Below are 20,594 nucleotides of genomic sequence, written 5' to 3' on the forward strand. Positions count from 1 at the left end.
GTAAATGTATGATATATGACAACTATGATATTCACATTTTGGGATATTTCATTGAATGTTTTGCATATCCATAAACTTTAAGTTTAAAACCTGAGTGTCCTTTTGATGTTTTATTCATCCATCTAATAACATGCCACAAATTTGGCTATTTAAAGCTATTTAAAGTATATCCTATAATCACTATGTAGCTAATGTATTGTATGTAAATAGCATTCTGTTATATATTAGGCCTTTTTTGGACTCGAAGTACCTAATCCATTAGAACTGGAAGCGTGAATGAATGGAGATATTTCTGCTCATAATCCACACGGACTCAATTTAATCCTAATTCAATTTTAATATGTTTAACATGAGGTAGTCATTTACACTTGCTGGATATGTACATCTGTTAAAATAATGGCATTACAGAAAATTAGAGCATATGTTTTACTAAGTGTTTTCCTTTGTGTTCATGCGTCAACCAATGAATAAAACAGAGGGAAAAAATGTATACATTTATTTATAGTGATCTTTTCATAGATTTTTTAAAATTGTATTAATTCTCTTAAGCAACGTGTTTCTGACAGAGAATTTAATGATTTGTCTTGCCAGATAAATTGTCTAAACTTCTACAATGGCATAATGATCACTAGTATAGGCACACAAAAGCATCTGATGTCATATTTTCCATATGCTGTACTTGTTCCCCACTGTCATGGGAAAGCACTAGTTTCAGTGCTCATTTCCCAGAGCAGACAACATGACGTCCATCACACTTCAGTGTTTAAAGTGCTGCACTCATGTGTGAATATGACTCTTTTAAAACATACCTGAGTCAGGTTCAGTGGTTTGGTACATTCCACTGAAGGGAGGATTCCCTTTCTAGTATATATGGGTGTGAACTAAAACCTTTGTCGTTAAGGCAACCCTGGGATGACATGCAAAAGAGCAGATTTGTCTAGCATAAATTAATCACAGCATCAGTGATTCCCTATTCCTTTAGTTAGAACTTATGTTGACCTTACAAAACACTTATATTGCCCACCCAATACCTGGTTATTCTCTTGGTTAGTAGATAGTTTGATTAGATAGATAGATAGATAGATAGATAGATAGATAGATAGATAGATAGATAGATAGATAGATAGATAGATAGATAGATAGATAGATAGATAGATAGATAGATAGATAGATAGATGAACCGCTTACCTAGGCGTACCTGAATTACACAGTGGTCTCTGCTGTGTTTTAAAATGCCGTTTCTCGATAGGCTACATATCACGCTTCGATGTATTTTAATTGGCTTCCTAAACGTCAATCACCATTATGCCCCGCCCACCTCCTGCTCACCTCACCGCGGAACTCAAAACACAGTTCGAGGTTCAAACTTGAGCTGGAAGCCGTGAACTTAAAACCTGCGGTCGCCTCCACCTTCCGCTTCACTCTCGGATTACATCGGCGCGTCACGGACATTTCGTTCGCGATAACCTTTCCAGAAGCGAAGTTACCTAAGCTCTGACTTCGGCAGGTAGAAGAAGTGCGATGGCGAATCCGGTGACAGTCACTTGGTCCAAAGTATAAATGTGCTGATAAGGCGTTTTTTTAGAAGTGGACCGTCAGTGACACGAAGACAGAGCCGCTGCGCCACGCTGTCACCTAAACCTGGCAACCGCGGTAGGCACTGAGTTTGTGATTATTTTACGCACGGAGACATTTAAATCTATCTTTGAATTATCAAACAAGTCCTAGCTTGTTGTGAGAGGAGTATTGTAACTGTGAGTCATAGTCACTTTTAGTGTGGGAAACCTCTTAGCAGTCAGTGGATATACATCCGAGCATGAATATGATTAAAAAAGTGCGTTTTGTTAATCCTGCAGCCCTGATCACCCAATCATAGCTTGTTGTTTGTTTTGAGTTTATGTCTGTCGTCTTAGAAACCCTTGAAAATTCTGTTTCCTGTCCTCACCATGGATAGACTGACTCACCGATGGGACTAATTTTACGACGTTTTTCTTCTTGTTTCTCGGTTTGACATCAGGCAGCTCTGCACTCGTGTTGAGATGTTTAAGGTTTTTGTAATTGATTTATTTGGTTAAAGTCATCGTCGCATCGCGTTGCTGTGGCAACGAAAAGGGACCCGCATCGCGTCCAAGCGTTCAGGTGCCTAAAATGCAAATTTTGTGTGTAACGTTAGTATAATAATTTTTTTTCTTATTTTATGTATATTTTTTGTTATTCATTTAATTGGGTACAACGTCAAATATTGCTCCCCATAATTATTATCAAACTGCAGTGGAGCCAAGTTAGACTTTTTAAAATGTTTGTATTGACTTAAAGCGACAGTACACCCTAAAATGAAACTTCTGTCGTCGTTTACCACATTGGTATGGCTTCCTTTCTTCTGTATACAGAAAATGATATGTTTGTTAGAACAGCCTCAAGTCACTATTCGCTTTCTTTCTTCTTCTTTTTTTTTCCTGTGCAATGAAAGTGAAAGGTAACTGAGGTAGTCATTCTGCTTACTATCTTATTTTGTGTTCCACTTTAAGGTTGCAAAATGCAAATATTGTGTTGTATAATAGTTTTACCTCTCATTTTATTTAATTTTAAGTACCATTGATATGGTTAATTATTTATTTTTAGACATCAAGGAACATTGAAAAACATTGTTCCCCATCATAAGGTCATCACAATCATTGTGGTTTAGTGGGACTTTTTCAGAGTGCTAAACTGAAGGCATTACATGTTTTGAATTGAATTATGTGGCTTATGGGTTGTTTCCATAGGTTTTTTTCTAAATGTTCTCATTCACAACCATAGGCTAAAGCAAATTGGTTTATATTTTACAGCCACACGATAGTTCATACAGATCATAGTTTATTAAAACATATCAGTGACCTTTTTTCAGAGTTGGAAATTAAATGTCAAATATCATTTGAAGAAGTGAAGTAAATGACAGTCAAGTCACCTTTATTTATATCGCACTTAATACCGTCATTGTTTTGGGTTAAAGTCAGTTCAGCATTGATTCAGTGATGTCATTGATGATCATACACAAAGTTATGTCATTTGCTGTCTAACCAATGTACTTAATTTGATACATTTTAGTTGCCCCTGTGAGATCATGCTTACTAAATCATGTGACTGAAGCATCTTGCAGACCTCTGAAGGGTTATATTGGTTTTTCACTCATGAAGTCACTGACTTTGTCATCTGTACTCTTCGTTTGACCCTCACCCACAATAAGCTGTTCATTATTCAAGTCTAACAACCTTTACTCCTTTTAATCTAACATATGAGTTTGTATTTGTCATAACTGTATCTTCGATATACTTCCTTGGCCTTGGTCCTACTGTACAGCCCTCACCCCATAGCCCATTCACTGTAATGACTAAGTTAATGATTGGCATGTAGCTATTATAAAGGGCCAGTCCTCATACTTTGTGCATATTTGTGTGTGTGTGTGTGTGTGTGTGTGTGTGTGTGTGTACATTACTACTTGCACCCACATTCTATGTTTTCACACTCCATAAAAGTCAGTATAGACAATGTCATTTTCCGTTGATGGCTTTGCATTGTTTGGCCCTGCAACTAACTCTGACCATACTGTGCTGGCATTCTCTTCTCCTGTGTTTACATCATAGGTTACTCACCCTCATCAGACAAGACAACCTGTTCTCAATGTCACACATGCAAAGATAATATACACGTTAATATGCATGTCAGTAATTTAGGGCATTAAGGTTAAATGGATAGTTTACTCAAAAATGAAAATTCTGTCATTAATTATTCACCCTCATGTCATTCCAAACCCGTAAAAGACCTTCGTTCCTCTTCAGAACACAAATTAAGATATCTTTGATGAAATCCGTGAGCTTTCTGACCCTTCATAGAGAGCAAAGTAACTGAAATGTTCCCAGACCAAGGATATCAGTAAAACAGTCCATGTGACATCAGTGTTTATTTATTATTATTTTTTTTTTGTGCACAGAAATTTATTCTCGTAGCTTCATAAAATTATGGTTGAACCACTGATGTCACATGGACTATTCTATCTATGTCCTACCAATGTTTCTGAGCCTGGGAACATTTCAGTTACATTGCTGCCTATGCAAGGTCAGAGAGCTCTAGGATTTCATCAAAAAATCTTAATTTGTGTTACCAAGATGAACGAAGGTCTTAAGGGTTTGGAACGACATGAGGGTGAGTAATTAATGACAGAATTAGTTTTTTTTGGGAGAACTATCCCATTAAGACTTTTAGGGATTAAGAAAAAAAAACTTCAAAAGAACAAACCCCCTTCTTTATACCACCCCAAAAGCCATAACAACAGTTACACCCATATACAAAGGAATTAAAATGATTTTTGAAGGATCATGTGACACTGAAGACTGTGTGCTTTTTTATGAAACATTATAACACTCAAGGGTGTGCAGAACAGTAATTTTATCCCACTTTGTGTGCTTTTTATATGAAACATTATAACACTCAAGGCTGTGTAGAACAGTAATTTTATCCCACTTTGCGTCATGGCTAACTCCATTATCGCTGTAGTATTTGTGTGCTGTGGCTGTCTTTTGAATCTGTTCTCAGCATAATAATAGGAATGAAAAGGGTTAAAGGAAAACCCTGCCTTTCTGTATTTGCATGTCTTCCTGACTCTCCCTTTGAAAAGAGACCGTGGGAGCCTATAATTGCACAAGGAAACTTGGAGAGTCTCCTTTCTAAAGACTTGATTTTATGAGTTTATCACAAGAGATTTAGCAACACATTTTGACTGATTAGCAGAAATGTAAATAACCTAAAGTATATATTTAAAACCTAGCATGCAGGGCAATTTCTGGCTGAGATGTTTGTAGTGTGTACAAACGTGGAGATGCAAAACCACAGGAATTTATTTTTCCCTAAACACCAACTGCATACCTCAGTCCGGCTTTAGACAAGTCTGGCTTTGCAAACTAAACAAAAATCAGACTTTTAGTTAAGTAACCTTGAGCTGTAGTTACTGGTATTTACATACTAATTCTCAAACACATAAATTAAAAAAGAAGCAAGTAAGTGAATGCCCTTGAATACTCGGAAACCTACTGTGAGAGTATGTGTGGAATAACAACATGTTTATCCTAAGGCTAGAGTGGCTCACATATACAAGAGGAGCTTTTGTGTGTGTGGTCTGTCTATTCACCACAAATTTGCCCTGGTGACTCATATCATGAGAATGACCTGACCATTAGTAGGCTGTGGTGTCGTTCTGTCTTATCCACATGTTCCCAGTGCTTTTATCCTAAATATTTTACTGTGTATGCAAATATGACACATGTATGTGTGTGTTGCTTGCTGTGGATGTATGGTAAAGACATTTTAGAGGTCTGTGGTCACTGAAGTAGTTTGCTGGTTGTGTTTGAGTTTGATCAGTGTATCTGTGTGTGGGTTAGACCTGTTTCTCTCAAATTAAATGTCAGATCATATTTTCACATTTAGACTTTGTTAGTTCTACAGTTTGGGATTGTGATGTCAAATTAAAGTGTCCTGAACCCTCCAAAAAATGTGATCCAGTCAGGTTCATTATTGGAGGTATCTGTGTCAAAACATCTCAAAAATTCTTTCTGCAAATTTACATATTACACAAAAAGTTTTGTTTATGTGTGTGTGTGTGTGTGTGTGTGTGTCTTTAGTTTAATGTACTAATATATGCTGACCCATTGTCGTTCATACTTTATATCATAAATGAGCGTCAAATTGAATGTGAACAAGCTTTTACATTTTTAATAACTTAATGCACAAAAATATGCTGCTGACTCACTCTTGCATGCAAAATTCAGAAATATATTACATTTTGTTTTGTAAGTGAACAATACGTTGTACAAACACACAAAAAGGGTCATTTTGTATCTGTAATTTAGTGCACAATTGTATTCTGAGGCATTTTCATTTGTACTTTACATTGAAAATATATGTGAATGAGCTTTTGCATTCTTAACTTAATGCACATATATATTCTGAGCCATATGTGAATAAGCTTTTACATTTGTAATAACTTTTGAGACCGTTATGCTGTCACACTGATGCACAAGAATATATATGATCTATTAAATGTGCTCAAAGTGGATGAATGAATCACCTGACAACATATCCATAAACCTAGAAACTCTTCCATAAAAATGTTGCATGCAAGATTTTAAAAGTTTTGGTTATTGATTGAAAGCCTGTTTCTCTGTTGTGGGAGAAACCACACATTGCTGCAGCATGCAAACAAACTCTTGTTTCAGAAAGAACTCCCTTTCAAGTTTGTCACTGCAAAAAGTTCACACATGAACAATCACGACACACTGCTGATGTAGAAAAGCACTGTACTAGTTTTGTATCATATGCAACACATATCTGTGCATGTTATTGTATTAAAAACATTTTTATTACCCTTAAATGTGATCTATTAAAGTTTAAATTTTAACTAAGTTCAAATTCAGAAAGAGAGAAACATCAGCTGTTTTTGCTCTTAAATGCATACATGCAGGAGAGAGAGAGAGAGAGAGAGTGAGTGTGTGTGTGTGTGTGTGTGTGTGTGTGTGTGTGTGTGTGTGTGTGTGTGTGCTGATGTGCTGACCAGCTGACAGATGTCTTCACAGACATCTTCAACATCTCCCTGAGCCAGGCTGAGGTCCCTGTGTGCTTCAAAAAGACCACCATCATCCTGGTGCCTAAGAAGTCAACAGTGACATGTCTTAATGATTACCTCCCTGTAGCACTGACTCCCATCACAATGAAGTGCTTTCAACGTCTGGTTAAAAGACACATTCACTCCACCTTGCTCTCTTCACTGGACCCTCTACAATTTGCATACCAACCCAACCGCTCCCACACACTGCACTCCATCTTATCACATCTGGACACAAAAGACACGTATGTCACAATGCTGTTCATTGACTTTAGCTTAGCATTCAATACAATCATCCCCCAGCAACTAGTGAGTAAACTCTTACTGGGTCTCAACACGCCACTCTGCAACTGGATTCTAGACTTCCTGACAGAGAGACCACAGTCAGTGTGCATGGGTGGCAGAACATCAGGCACCATCACATTGAGCACAGGTGCCCCTCAAGGCTGTGTGCTCAGTCCACTGCTGTTCACGCTGCTCACTAACGACTGCACAGCCAAGTCAGAATCTAACCTCATTGTCAAGTTTGCTGATGACACGACAGTAGTGGGCCTCATCAGCAACAACAACGAAACACCATACAGAGAGGAGGTGGAATAACTGGTGAGCTGGTGCCACAACAACAATCTGTCTCTCAATGTGGAGAAGACAAGAGATCGTTGTTGATTTCCTGAGAAGTTCAACTGACTATCTTCCTCTGCACATCAGCGGCTGTGTTGTAGAGAGTCAGAAGCACCAAGTTTCTCTGTGTGCACATCTCTGATGACCTCACCTGGCCTATCAACACCAACTCCGCTGTGGAGAAGGCACAACAACGTTTTCACTTCCTGTGGAAGCTGAAGAGAGCTAGCCTCCCACCACCTATCCCCACCACCTTCTACAGAGAAACTGTGGTGAGTGTCCTGGCCAGCTGTATCATTGTGTGGTTTGGAAAATGCAAAACCGCAGAATGCAAGACACTACAGCGCATAGTGAGGACAGCTGAGAGGATCATGGGGGTCTCCCTCCCCTCTATCCAGGACATCTTCCAGGCACATTATGTACGCAGAGCCTCTGCCATTGTGAAGTGTTCATCTCACCCCCCCCCCACCATCTGTTTGACCCCCTGCCATCAGGCAGGAGACTACGCAGTTTCAGGACCCGCACAGCAAGGTTCTGCAGCAGCTTTTTCCCCCAGGCTGTCAGAATCCTGAATAAGCTGATACCATCCTAAATAAGTTGATACACCCACCATCTTACACCCGTTATAAACTGCCTTCCCATCCCATGCCTTCAGAAAAAGCACTCCAATGGACATTCACATACATCTGCACTTGAACTTTAACTTAGCTGTGCACTATAGACACTTTTGCACAACTGCACAACGGTCAGTTTACATACATCCACACTCAGCCTCCCAATGTGCGCTAAAGACACTATGCACATTATTTAACAGTATTTTGTCTGCTCTGACCCACCTCAATTGTGCACTAGCACTTTATTCTTACACTTCTAACATTTCTCACATTACTACAATTTTATATTCCTACCTCATGTTTATTGCTCATCACATTGCTGTATTGCTCTTGTAATGTTATGGTTAATGTGCTCTTATGTTTAAATTCCTGTTGTCATAAGCACATGCGTATACTTGTTTTGTCAATGTCTTGCCCCTATATTCGTCAGAAACGACATTCCGCTCTTCTGTATACTGTGTATGTGGAAGAATGAGTTGAGGTGTGTGTGTGTGTGTGTGTGTGTGTGTGTGTGTGTGTGTGTGTGTGTGTGTGTGTGTGTGTGTGTGTGTGTGTGTGTGTGTGTGTGTGTGTGTGTGTGTGTGTGTGTGTGTGTGTGTGTGTGTGTGTGTGTGTGACTGAATGTGTATTTGAACATATTGCATGGTCCACTGAAAGAAGAAAGGATAGGGACACAAGAACAGTCTGTGCCAAGTTTAGGACGTGCCCGAGTAGTCAAAACAATGTGTTCTGTGCACACACGCGCACACACACATACATACAGAGATTAAGTGAGGGAGAAAATAGTGTCTTCAAATGAAAAACTTGCCAGATAAATGATCTTTGTTTCTTCAGGTCAAGGTTTTTAAATTTTTTTGGAGCCAAGTATCAAGGCAGCTTTTTGTATAATTTTGGATACAAATTATGTTTGTGACATTTAAATTACTTCCTTTTACATTTTACAGATCAGAAAATAAATTATTAAAATATTATCTTGATGACAAGTTTATTGAAATTAAAAATTAGAGCCTGTATCAGATTGCCTGGGTATGACCATTTCATACTGGTCCTATGCATAATTATTTTTTTTTTTTTTTTATTTTAATATTTATTTTTATGCCTTTGTGCTGTAACCAATGTAATAATTTTTATTCGACTACCCTTTTTTTTTTATCAGGGACATTTTGTCTTTCACGTTTAACTTTAAATAATTCCCTAACCGAAATCAAAACATATGCGCGTGCCACGTCGGATTGGAACAGTGCGCGGGGTGGTATTTTGATAGATATATATATATATATATATATATATATATATATATATATATATATATAGATATATATATATATATATATATATATATATATATATATATTTATATATATATATATATATATATATATATTTATATATTTATTTATTTATTTATTTATTTATATTATTATTATTATTATTATTATTATTATTATTATTATTATTATTAAATTAAAAAATAATATCCAGAAAATATTTACTTTGTACATTGACTTTTTATGTTGTTCCTACCCACTATTACAAAAATGTAAGCTACATAAACTAAAATTTATTTTGAGGGAAAAAAAGAGAGAATAAAGCAGAATAAAACTTCTCATAACTTAGTTTAGGTATGAAATATCTGAGAATTTCACGTATGTTAATATGTAAATTACCTTCATTTACATTGGCACAGATTTCACTGATTTTCTTGTCATTTCCTGATTTTCTTTGCCGCACTCACTTGTTCTCGCCTGTGTCTCTGTTGCCCTCTGCTGGCCACATTGTTATTCAGGTGCTGTCATTTTATATTGAGTGTTGCCTGTTTTTGTCTCCACAGTAAGTTAATTGCAAGATGAGTACAGAAGACCAAATTGCACCGCTGTCTCCCAAGACCTCACCCTCCACACCAATCATGACACCATTTACGCAACGAAAAGAAAGTAACTCCTCATCTGAGGACAACAGACAGGTAAGACAAACCACTTCAGATATTTACTGAGGACTAGATTGAGGTCTGCTAAAACATCTAGTGTCCAAATAATACATTTTTGATATATCTTTGGATATGATGATCTTTTGATGCAGAGATGTTCACAAGTCTTTAACTTGGAGTCTGAGTCAAGTCTTGAGTCTTTGGTCACGAGTCTGAGTCAAGTCTCAAGTCATTTAATGGCTCATTAAAAAAGATCCCATTCAGAATCCTCATGTACTGAAATCTTTCTACTTACGAAGCTGTTTTTATAGGCTATAGACAAAATATATGATCTATGATCTGCTTTGTAAAAAAAAAAAAAGAGGTGTTAAGATAAGGTAAGGTTAATGTACATCCAGCCTGGTATTTATAGGCTATATGTTTTAATCCATTACCATGTTCATAACAGTTTTTCTGTAATCAAATTCTATAATAGTTCCGATCTACCTTGACACACAAGGAAATATATGACACAGATATTACAAAACCATACAAATAAAGTATTTCTTTATGATATGAGTCAGGGGTATTCAATTAAAGTTTCAAGAGGTGCGGCCCCTATATATATATTAACTTACTTATATATATATATATATATATATATATATATATATATATATATATATATATATATATATATATATATATATATATATATATATATATATATATATATATATATATATATATATATATATTATATATATATATATATATAATTATTATTTGTTTTTTTTAAGTATTGTATTTTCACATTTAGATACATGCGCGGTCATGTGACAGAAAAAAACCTATTTCTGTTCAGGGTTTTCCTCCTGAAATCTATTATTTTAATATTTTACTTAAAAGCATTATCTATTAAAAACAATGTAGCTACAATAATCAAAACAAATCAATAATTCTCATCTTGAGCAGAAAAGAAAGATAACTAGCAGTTTCAAAGTTTAGCCATCTAGCAACAATTTTCCCAATTATAATTACATGATTCTTTTGAAATGTTCTTAGCCTAAAGATTAATAATGCTACTAGTAGATCAGAAACGTCTCGACACATCTGTTTTGAACAGTCATAGGTTATAGATGGATGAATAGATAGTAACAAAAATAACTATATTTGCAGCATTGCTTTTTCCGCTGCGTTTTAGGAAAGCAATCTATAATTTCGTGTTTCTGTTTTTTGTTAAAATAACTGCATCATCACGCGTCTGTAGAGAGAGAGAAAGCGCACAGAGCTGAAAGGGCTTGAATAAAGTGCGCTTTAGATAAAAATACTAGAGGATATAGTGCTGAAAGATATTTATTATAAAAGACGCTGAGCGCTTGTTATGTGATCCGCTCCACTGTTTTGACGCACTGCTTACTTAAATTGGTGCTGCTGTTACGGTTCGCGGTCCGCCTTTTGAATATATAAGTATTAAAGAATAAAAGACTAGTTGCTTTTAAAATCTTCACGAGTCCTTTACCTCTAGTCGAGTCGACTCAAGTCTGGAGTCATTTCAGGTCAAGTCTGAAAATGCGACTCGAGTGACGCAGTTGGTATTTCTCTATATGCTATGTATTAAATCAGCATTTACATCAGCAGTTTTTTAACTGTCTTCTTGGGAAAAATCCATGTTCTTTCTTCCATAGATTTTTCAAAATAACACTTCTTTCGTTGTCTTATTTTTTAGGACAGCTGGGAGTTGGTTGAGGACTTGCGCGGACTGACAGGAAATATTCAGAAGCCTGTGAAGCAGGAAGGTTTGATGTTGAAAAAGAGAAAGTGGCCCATGAAAGGCTGGCATAAGGTGATTACAAGATATTGTCATTGACTTTAATGGCTTTGAATACATGCATCTTTCACCCAAGGGTGCTAAAAAGGCTTTTCTCTTTTTCTGTCTATGTTTAACAGAGATATTTCCTGCTTGAAAGGGGCATCCTTACATATGCCAAGACAGGGAATGATGTGAGTGTGAAACCATGGTCTCATCCACACACTTTCTTCAAGGCTTATGTGCAGTAAACTTGCTTAAATCCTGTCAGAGATGCTCTTTCATCCCTTATCGTGTGATTTGATTCCTCAGCTGAAGAAGGGGAGGTTACGAGGTCGCATTGATGTTGGTCTCTCTGTCATGGCCGTGAAGAAGAAGTCATTGTGTATCGACCTGGACACAGAGGACAGTATCTATCACCTCAAGGTATTGGCACACGCTCACCTACACATGCTGGGCTATGAATTGTAGTTAGTTACTCTCATTTTGAGAATGCACATTCTCATTTGCTGTATTTACCGTGACATTCACAGGCAAAGACTCGGGATCTGTTTGAACAGTGGGTGACGGAACTACGCCATCATCGAATGTTCCGTCAGAACGAGATCGCCATGGAGCCTCCTGAGCGACAGCTGCAATCTGACCCCACCTCCAACAGACGAGTACTTACCCTCCTTATACAGTCATCAATCACGAGTGTATAAAAGTCAGCCTTTAGACCCAACATCCCTTCAAACAAGATAAGAACCTCTAACCTCTTTGCCTAAAACAAACAGTTTATTACTTCAGTTATTAAAATATGTCATGGCTTATATTGAATTTTAAACCGTTCTGCCTTTAGAAGCATCAATTAAGTTTTTAAACTGGAATTTTACATGCTTTCTTAAATCAAAACGTCTTGATATATAGTACAAAAAATTGCTTGTTTATGGTACTTGACAAACTAGCTAGGCTAAACACTTAAATAAAATTAATAATTACTGAAGTGCATATTAATGTGCAATTACTGGGTTGAATATTGTGCACTCCTAATAACAACAACAATATTTAACAACAGTAATATACCACTTTTAGTTTAAAGTGACAAAGACTTTAACATTGTTACAAAAATGTATATATCTTTTAATAAATTCTGTTCTTTTGAATTTTCTATTCATCAAAGAATCCTGAACATAATGTATCACGATTTCCACAAAAACTAAGCATCACACATGTATTTAATATTTATCATAAAAAGAAATGTTTCTTGAGCAACATATTAGAATTCAGCTTTTTCATCACAGGATTAAATTACAATTTAAAATATATTAAAATTAGTGCTGCAAACGATTAATCGCATCCAAAATAAAAGTTTTTGTTTGCATAATATATGTGTGTGTTTTGTGTATATTTATTATGTGTATATATGAATACACAGGCATACCATATATATTTTTAAATTATTTACATGTATTTATTATTATTATTATTATTATTATTATTATTATTATAAATATATTTAATATATACATAACATATTTTTCTGAAATATATACATGCATGTCTGTATTTATATATTCATAATAAATATACACAGTACACATACATTTATTATGCAAATAAAAACTTTTATTTTGGATGCAATTAATCACGATTAATCGTTTGACAGCACTAATTAAAATAGAAAAAAAGTTATTTTAAATTGCAACAATATTACTGTAATTACTATATTTATGATCACATAAACACAGCCGTAGTGACCATAAGACACTTCTTTCAAAAACATTGAAATATTTTAATGACCCCTAACTTTTTAAAGATTATTTCCAGGTGAAACAGAAAGTCACACAGATGAATTTTTTTTCCTCTTTATTACCAGCGTTCATTTCTCTCCAAGCAGCCTTCAGCCCTTTTGAAGAATAACTTTCGCCAAAACTCACAAGACATGGAGAAGTGCTGCAAAGGTAGATGCAAGAACCTGCACTGACACATCATTCTGCAATAGTCTTGGCAAAAGTACTGTACAGCTAATACATAGAGAACATTTTAGAGTAATGGTTTCCTGAGCAACACTAAGAAAATAAAAATGGTAACTTTTTTCAGATCTGTCAGAGTGTGAGTCAGGGCTGCTGGAATTAAATCTGCTGCTGAAAAATATGGAAGTTCTTCACAGAACATTCTCAGCACCTGCCATTAACTTGCTGCAGGTAGGGCTGTTTGGATTAAATATGTGTTTATGTTTTGGTCTGTGTGGGTGGGTTTATTAAATCTTATAAAACATTAATTTGAGGACATCCAGATGACTCCTAAATAGCATTTTTTTTTGTATAAAATACAAAAAATATATACTGTTATACTGTTTGGGTTTGGTTAGATTTATGAAATATTTTTGAAAAAAATCTATCACTCATTATTTAGACAAAAAAATAATTTATATATGTCTGTGTGTGTGTGTGTGACCCCAGACTGAAGGCTCTAAAAAGGAGAAAAGAGGACACAAAAAATGGAGATCAAAGAATTATAGCAAGGAAAATAAAAGCACACAACAGGTAAAACAGCTCTGTTTCTAATTGCACACACAGACACTGCATAGCACAGTCTCTCTCATTCATTTAACTGATCTGTTGTTTTCTAGCAAAATCCGGACACTTCATCTTCCCGTCTGCACGTATCTCACCCAAACTTGATGTATTCAGAGCCGGTTTCACCAGACTCATGCCTGGATAGCCCAGACTCACCAACAGAAGCCTCTCGAATGCGGGAGGAGTTCTGTCAGCTCGCTGGCACTGGTCAGTATGAATGCTCACATTTCAGGAATATTTCTATTAATAACTATGTTTTAAAATAAAAGAATAATGAAGTATTTTTTATCAACTACTGAAATTTTGAGAACAACATGATGAAATGACACATTCTATCTTCTTTCTCACTTTTCTCCCTTTCTTTCTTCTACTAGTTAATTCCACTCTTCGGTCAGCGTACACTTCCCTTTGTACAGAAAGAGACCGAGTCAGGAACACTTTGGATTGTATCAGTGAGAAGGTATACAGGCAACACATTTTTGTTATCGGTCTTTAAGTGTTTATACGCTTAGTTGTTATTGGCCAAGATCAACACAGCCAATTCTGATTTCTTTGAATTTTCTCAACCAATCAGGACGTCCCCGATGGGTCACGCCCTCTCCTGCAGCAGGTGTCCAGTGAGAGTCGAGGGTCGATCCCAGAATCCCTGTCAGAGTTCTTTGATGCTAAAGAGTATCTGCTGTCTGGCAGCTCATCTGAAAATGAGGTCAGAGTGGTCACGTGGTCAAATCGCAGATCTGCATGAATCATCTCTGCATGAATGATTTAAAACCCATGAATTTCTTACTGATCATCATATTTTGTATTTTTTGTGACCAGGTGTCCGATGATGATTCGTACATCAGTGATGTGAGTGACAGCATGTCAGTAGAGTATTGCAGGAATGAGAATGGCATCACAAAGGCAATTTTAAGTGAGGCACTGTCCAAATTCACCTTTATGAAGCTTCACCTTTCTTCACCACCATTGTTAATGGTTTGTGTGTGTTTTTGTGTCTTCAGGTAATGGCAATGACTGCGCATTGAAGCGGCGAGACCGTTTGCCGAGTTCACGCATGAATGAGAGCGTGAATCTGTGGAGTATTCTGCGTAGTAACATCGGTAAAGACCTGTCGAAAGTTGCAATGCCTGTTCAACTCAATGAACCCTTGAACACCCTGCAGAGACTGTGTGAGGAGGTTGAGTACTCCCACCTGCTGGACACCGCTGTAAACACACACGACCCACATATGCGCATGGTGAGAGTAATCAAATGAGTCATTATTTACTCATTCTCATGTCATTAGATATGACTTTTTTGTCTTCAAAACTGTTTTTTGTTTAAAGCAATAGTTGACTCAAAAATTTAAATTTAATGAAAATTTACTCGCCCTCAGGTCATTCAAGATGTAGATGGGTTTGTGTCTTCGTCCAAAAAGAATTTGAGAAATTTAGCATTACATCACTTGCTCACCAATGGATGCTCTGCAGTGAATGGGTGCCGTCAGAATAAAAGTCCAAACAGCTGCTAAAAAAATCACAGTAATAAACAAATAATCCACACTCCTCCAGTCCATCAGTTAATGTTTTGTGAAGTGAAATGCTGTGTGTTTGTAATAAACAAATCCATTATTAAGATTTATTTAATTTCTAAAATCTCTTCTATCTACAATCATTGCTTTCGCTGGTAAAAAAAAAGCGGTCTTGTCTGAATCAGGAGAGAAATATGTCCAGATGAAGCACGATTTTTAAGTGTAAACAGTTCTAAACAAATATGTTGGTGGATTTTAAGAATACAAAGTGGGATGGACTTTTTCAATGGAGAAAAACATTATGGATTATGGATGGTTATGAAGTGATGCTTTAAAGTTAATGCACCTTAGTAATGGACATGCAGCTTTTCACTTCACAAGATGGTGATTGATGGACTTGATGGTGTGGATTACTTGTAGATTAATGTGTTGCTTTATCAGCGGTTTGGACTCTCATTCTGATGGCACCCATCCACTGGTGAGCAAGTGATGTAATGCTAAAGTTCTCCAAATCTGTTCTAAGGAAATCTTGGATGGCCTGAGGGTGTTTTTGGGTGAACTGTTCCTTTAACCATGTATTCTATTCTTCTCTGTAGGTGTATATAGCAGCCTTTGCTATATCTGCATATGCGTGTTCGTTCACTAGAGCAGGAGGAAAACCGTTTAATCCTATACTGGGAGAGACATACGAGTGTCTCCGGCCAGATAAGGGCTTCCGCTTCATAGCTGAACAGGTAAGCATGCACATTTCTTTTTATTTCTTCCAAAACACAAACGTATACAAGCTCACATAAACAGTTACATTGTGTACCTCAGGTCAGTCACCATCCACCTGTGTCCGCTTGTCACTGCGAGTCCAAAAACTACACATTTTGGCAAGGTAAGTGAAGCACACTTGGCTAGTGTCAAGCCTTTAAGCATTTATCATGATTTTAATGTCTTTTCTCTGTATGCCCATTAGATGTCCGGTGGAAGAATAAGTTTTGGGGAAAATCCATGGAAATCGTTCCCATGGGAGTTACTCACTTAGAGCTGCCAGGGTGATTTCATTTTATCCTGAATTGTTCTGATTCCCATTCGCTTCCATTATTCCATCCTGCACTCTCCACCATGTCTCAGTATCTCTCTGTCTCGTTCTCTTTAACTCATTCACTCATTCTCAGTTTTGGGGATCGTTACGAGTGGAGTAAAGTCACTTCATGCATTCATAACATTCTGAGCGGTCAGCGCTGGATCGAACACTATGGGGAAATGTCTATCAAACATTCTACCACCATGGGAGACGTCAGTCATTGCAAAGTCACTTTCCTTAAGGTGGGGCCATCAAAACATGCAAAACAGGCTTTAATTCCATATATGTGTGTGTGCATCTGTTTATCTTGCCCACATCTTCCTCTTGTGGAATAACTTTGACCAAATTTTCATTTTATGAATGATTTCATATGATTTGTTTGCTGAATGTCTTACATGCAGTCGAGGTCTGGAGGGCTGAATGCTAATGAGGTGGAGGGTGTGGTCACTGATTCACATGGCCGTGTCATTCACTCTCTGTTTGGCAAATGGAGCGAGGCCTTGTATCTGGGCAAACCGCCTTCGGTAACCTGCATCTGGAGAGCAAGTGAGTCTCAGACCAGTCCAAAAGAGTCTGTTTAGCTGGAATTAAATGGTTCAAACATCTAACTTATATTCATTGTATTGTCTCAGATGAATTTCTGGATAATGACCTCAAGAGGGCGCTAACACAGCACCGTTTTTGTCTCCATATGTGTGCATATAGATCCCATGCCTGAGGACCATGAGCAGTACTATGGATTCACCCAGTTTGCAGTTGAGTTAAATGAACTGGAGGAGGGTTTAAAGCCACTCTTGCCTCTGACAGACACCCGTTTTAGACCAGACCAAAGGTATAGACATATGAATTATACATATATGTTGTCCTAAAGTGAACCTTTCCCAGTTTTATATGCTCTTGGCTACTTATTGGTCCTCTTTTTGTTAGATTACTTGAAGAGGGAGATATTGCAGGAGCAGAAGAACAGAAAGAAAGAATTGAAGTCCTCCAAAGAGAGAGGAGGAGAGTCCTGCAAGAAAACAGCATGACACACTCGCCCCGATTTTTCAAGTAAGTGACTCTTATAAACAAAAGATGCCCTGTTTTGGGTGCGTCACGAGTTTCTGTTCATAATTCTGTTTCTGTAATTCAATCAGACGTGCTGAAGATGACTCTTGGGTGAGCAATGGCACTTACTGGGACCTCAGGAAGGACCCTGGATTCAGCAAACTAGAATTCCCTGTGCTCTGGTGACCACCAGTGGATTTGTCATTGAATTTTCCGTTTATGCTTTGGCTGTATATAGATCCCTGTTACTTGTTATTTGTATGCAATCCTGCTGAACACTGTGGGATTTAATTTACCATGCGTATGTTGCTGTTTTTGTATTGGTATTTATCTTTGTTAAACAGACACATTTACAGCACAAGATAGAAAGTACCTCTGGAAAGAAGTCTGACAGAAAAAAGACATTTATGCCTTACTTGTCAAACTGCGTAGTTGATGTTTAGATGCAAATGCACTGACCAATGACATTTGTATGTGTCTGGATATAATTAGTTTATTATTAATAAATGAATCATGTCAGTTTAAAAAAATCCTCAAATCGAATCAGTTAAAATAAATTACACAATATTAAGACAATATTAAGGTTTAGAATCTTAAAGAACAAACTCTGAAGTTCACCTTAAAATAAAGAAAGAGAAAAATATATACCGTATATATTTATGTAAATTAAGCCTATATTTTGGACCATTATAGGTTTTTTGCATTATGACATTATTTGTTATTGTCATTCTCATTACTGTAACATGAAAAAGATGATGTATTTAAATTTTAAAGTGTTTATACAACATGATAGTATTTGTTATACTACTTTTCAATTGTTTTTCTTTTAAAATAAGCACAAAACATTATATAAAAAAAATCTAAAGTATTACAGTAATGAGAATTTAGGTTACTTATTTGTCCTGCAAATAATGTCAACTTGCAAATAAAAAAAAGTCCTAAAAATAGGCTTGATGTTCTTCCATACAAAATATAATTTCTCATTTATTTGTTTTGTTTTATAAAATAGTAATTGAGTTATTTTGAGTGACCTGGGCTGAATGTTGTAATGAGATGTACACAAGGAGATTTTGAACTATAAGCGTTTGAAAGTGACAATTCATCCATTGCTGTCTCATGTCACTCCACTTTATAATCAGGGAATGTAGAAATCAAAAACTATATCCATAAATATTTGTGCACATACTACAATGATGATTTATGCAAATTTAAAGGGAGCTTTCTTTAATTTGTTAATAATAGAAAACTAATATAACAGTATACAAAATATATGTTTGAAAGAAACTGTCTCAATTAATGATTGTGTAATGCATGGTAAGTTTGTGTTGTGTACATGCTTGTCCTCCTTTTCTGCGTATGCTTGTTAAAGAGAGCGAGTGATAGCCTACATGTGCTTCTTGATGTGCCTGTTACACTTGATAACTGTTCTGTTTGACTGTGGGTGTGGTGTTTCAGATGTGATAAACACAACATTTCTTTCAAGACTATAAACAAACCGAGGGCTGTTGCTTTCAGAGGACTGGGAATGGATTGCATCAGTGTATGACTGACCACATTTTTGTTGCACAATAAACATAGTGACCAAAAATCTAAGGAACTTTTCCTGTTTTATTATACAGACGCTTTTGGTTATTCACTTATTGCTTAATTTTTATGACGATGGTCTTTTTTTTTTTTTTTTTTTTTTTTTTATATATATTTTTTTTCCTTTATTTATTTTACTACAAGCTTGAATTAGGAAAAGATATTATTTCATGATGAACTTATTGAAGGTATTGTTAGCAGGGTTTTCTAATAGGAACTTTGCTTTGCCATTGAATGGCTGGTGGGATTGTGTAACACTAGAAAGATCCCCTTTCTAGACATGATGGACAATTTTCATTCAGGTTTTTTTTTTTATTGGAGGTCATTTCATAAACACATACACGCACAATGAACGTCACTGGTGTTTTCCTGATCAGAAGCAATTGCTATATAATTCATGTTTGACTGTGATATCCAAACTAAATTATGAAGCAATGACATAAACCAGCGTTGCAACAGCTGCCAAATCTGAAAAAAGGCAATTGATGCATATGAGTTCCTATTTGAAGCATTCAAACGTTACTTTACATATTGTACAGAAGTGAAGAGTAGATGAGTGTTGACACAGCTAGAAGGTATAGAGTGTCAAGTACTGCTACTCACAAATCAGGCAACCAACTGGACCTTATTTACACATGACACTGCTCCACTTATCATGTACTTGTTACTCCACTGCACACCTCGGATCACTTCCTCCTAACTCTTAACCTCAATATTTTCCCTGAATCACATCACTTACCCCTCCACATGTCATCTTTCGACGTAACCTACGCTTACCTCACCCTCCCGGCTATCTGCTATGGTTTCATCTTCGCTTCCTTCCCCTTAATTGTTAGTATCTTTTGATACAAACAGTGCTACTGATTCTTTCTGCTCCACTCTTACATCTTGTTTAGACACTGTTTGCCCCTTGTCTTCCAGGCCAGCCCGTACCACCCGTTCTGCCCCTTAGTTATCTGATGTTCTACGAGTGATGGTGTCATTCAAGCAAAAAGAGATTACAATGATTTACAACAAAAATGTACTAAATTAAACAATATACATTTAGGCTAACCTATTTTGGTGCATGTAATCATTGTCACTTTGGCCAAAAAAAAAAAAAAAAAAAACGTGTGACAACCATTGCACATTAGTAAAAGTAAGCATCTTTTTTCACCACCCATGTTAACAGGTTAGGGCTCTTTTTCTTTTCTGGCTCCAAGGCCCATTTTGTCCACAACCATAGGCAATTCAAA

General features: G+C 36.4%; 1 protein-coding gene across 1 annotated transcript; it reads left to right on the top strand.

Annotated features, from left to right (window-relative positions):
* Positions 1–1,326: 1,326 nt before the first annotated feature.
* LOC109109240 (oxysterol-binding protein-related protein 3-like) lies at positions 1,327–19,368 on the top strand. The gene is made up of 22 exons (XM_042744971.1): positions 1,327–1,653; positions 9,701–9,832; positions 11,505–11,621; positions 11,726–11,779; positions 11,898–12,011; positions 12,119–12,247; positions 13,444–13,528; positions 13,668–13,771; positions 14,030–14,113; positions 14,200–14,353; positions 14,521–14,606; positions 14,721–14,852; positions 14,966–15,059; positions 15,148–15,383; positions 16,253–16,390; positions 16,473–16,536; positions 16,618–16,696; positions 16,820–16,970; positions 17,130–17,274; positions 17,434–17,560; positions 17,656–17,778; positions 17,865–19,368. The coding sequence occupies exons 2-22, from the start codon at positions 9,716–9,718 to the stop codon at positions 17,959–17,961; spliced, it is 2,430 nt and encodes an 809-aa protein (XP_042600905.1). The 5' UTR covers positions 1,327–1,653; positions 9,701–9,715; the 3' UTR covers positions 17,962–19,368.
* The last annotated feature ends 1,226 nt before the right edge of the window (positions 19,369–20,594 follow it).

Source organism: Cyprinus carpio, chromosome B19, assembly GCF_018340385.1.
Source record: "Cyprinus carpio isolate SPL01 chromosome B19, ASM1834038v1, whole genome shotgun sequence".
Taxonomy (NCBI): Eukaryota; Metazoa; Chordata; class Actinopteri; order Cypriniformes; family Cyprinidae; genus Cyprinus; species Cyprinus carpio.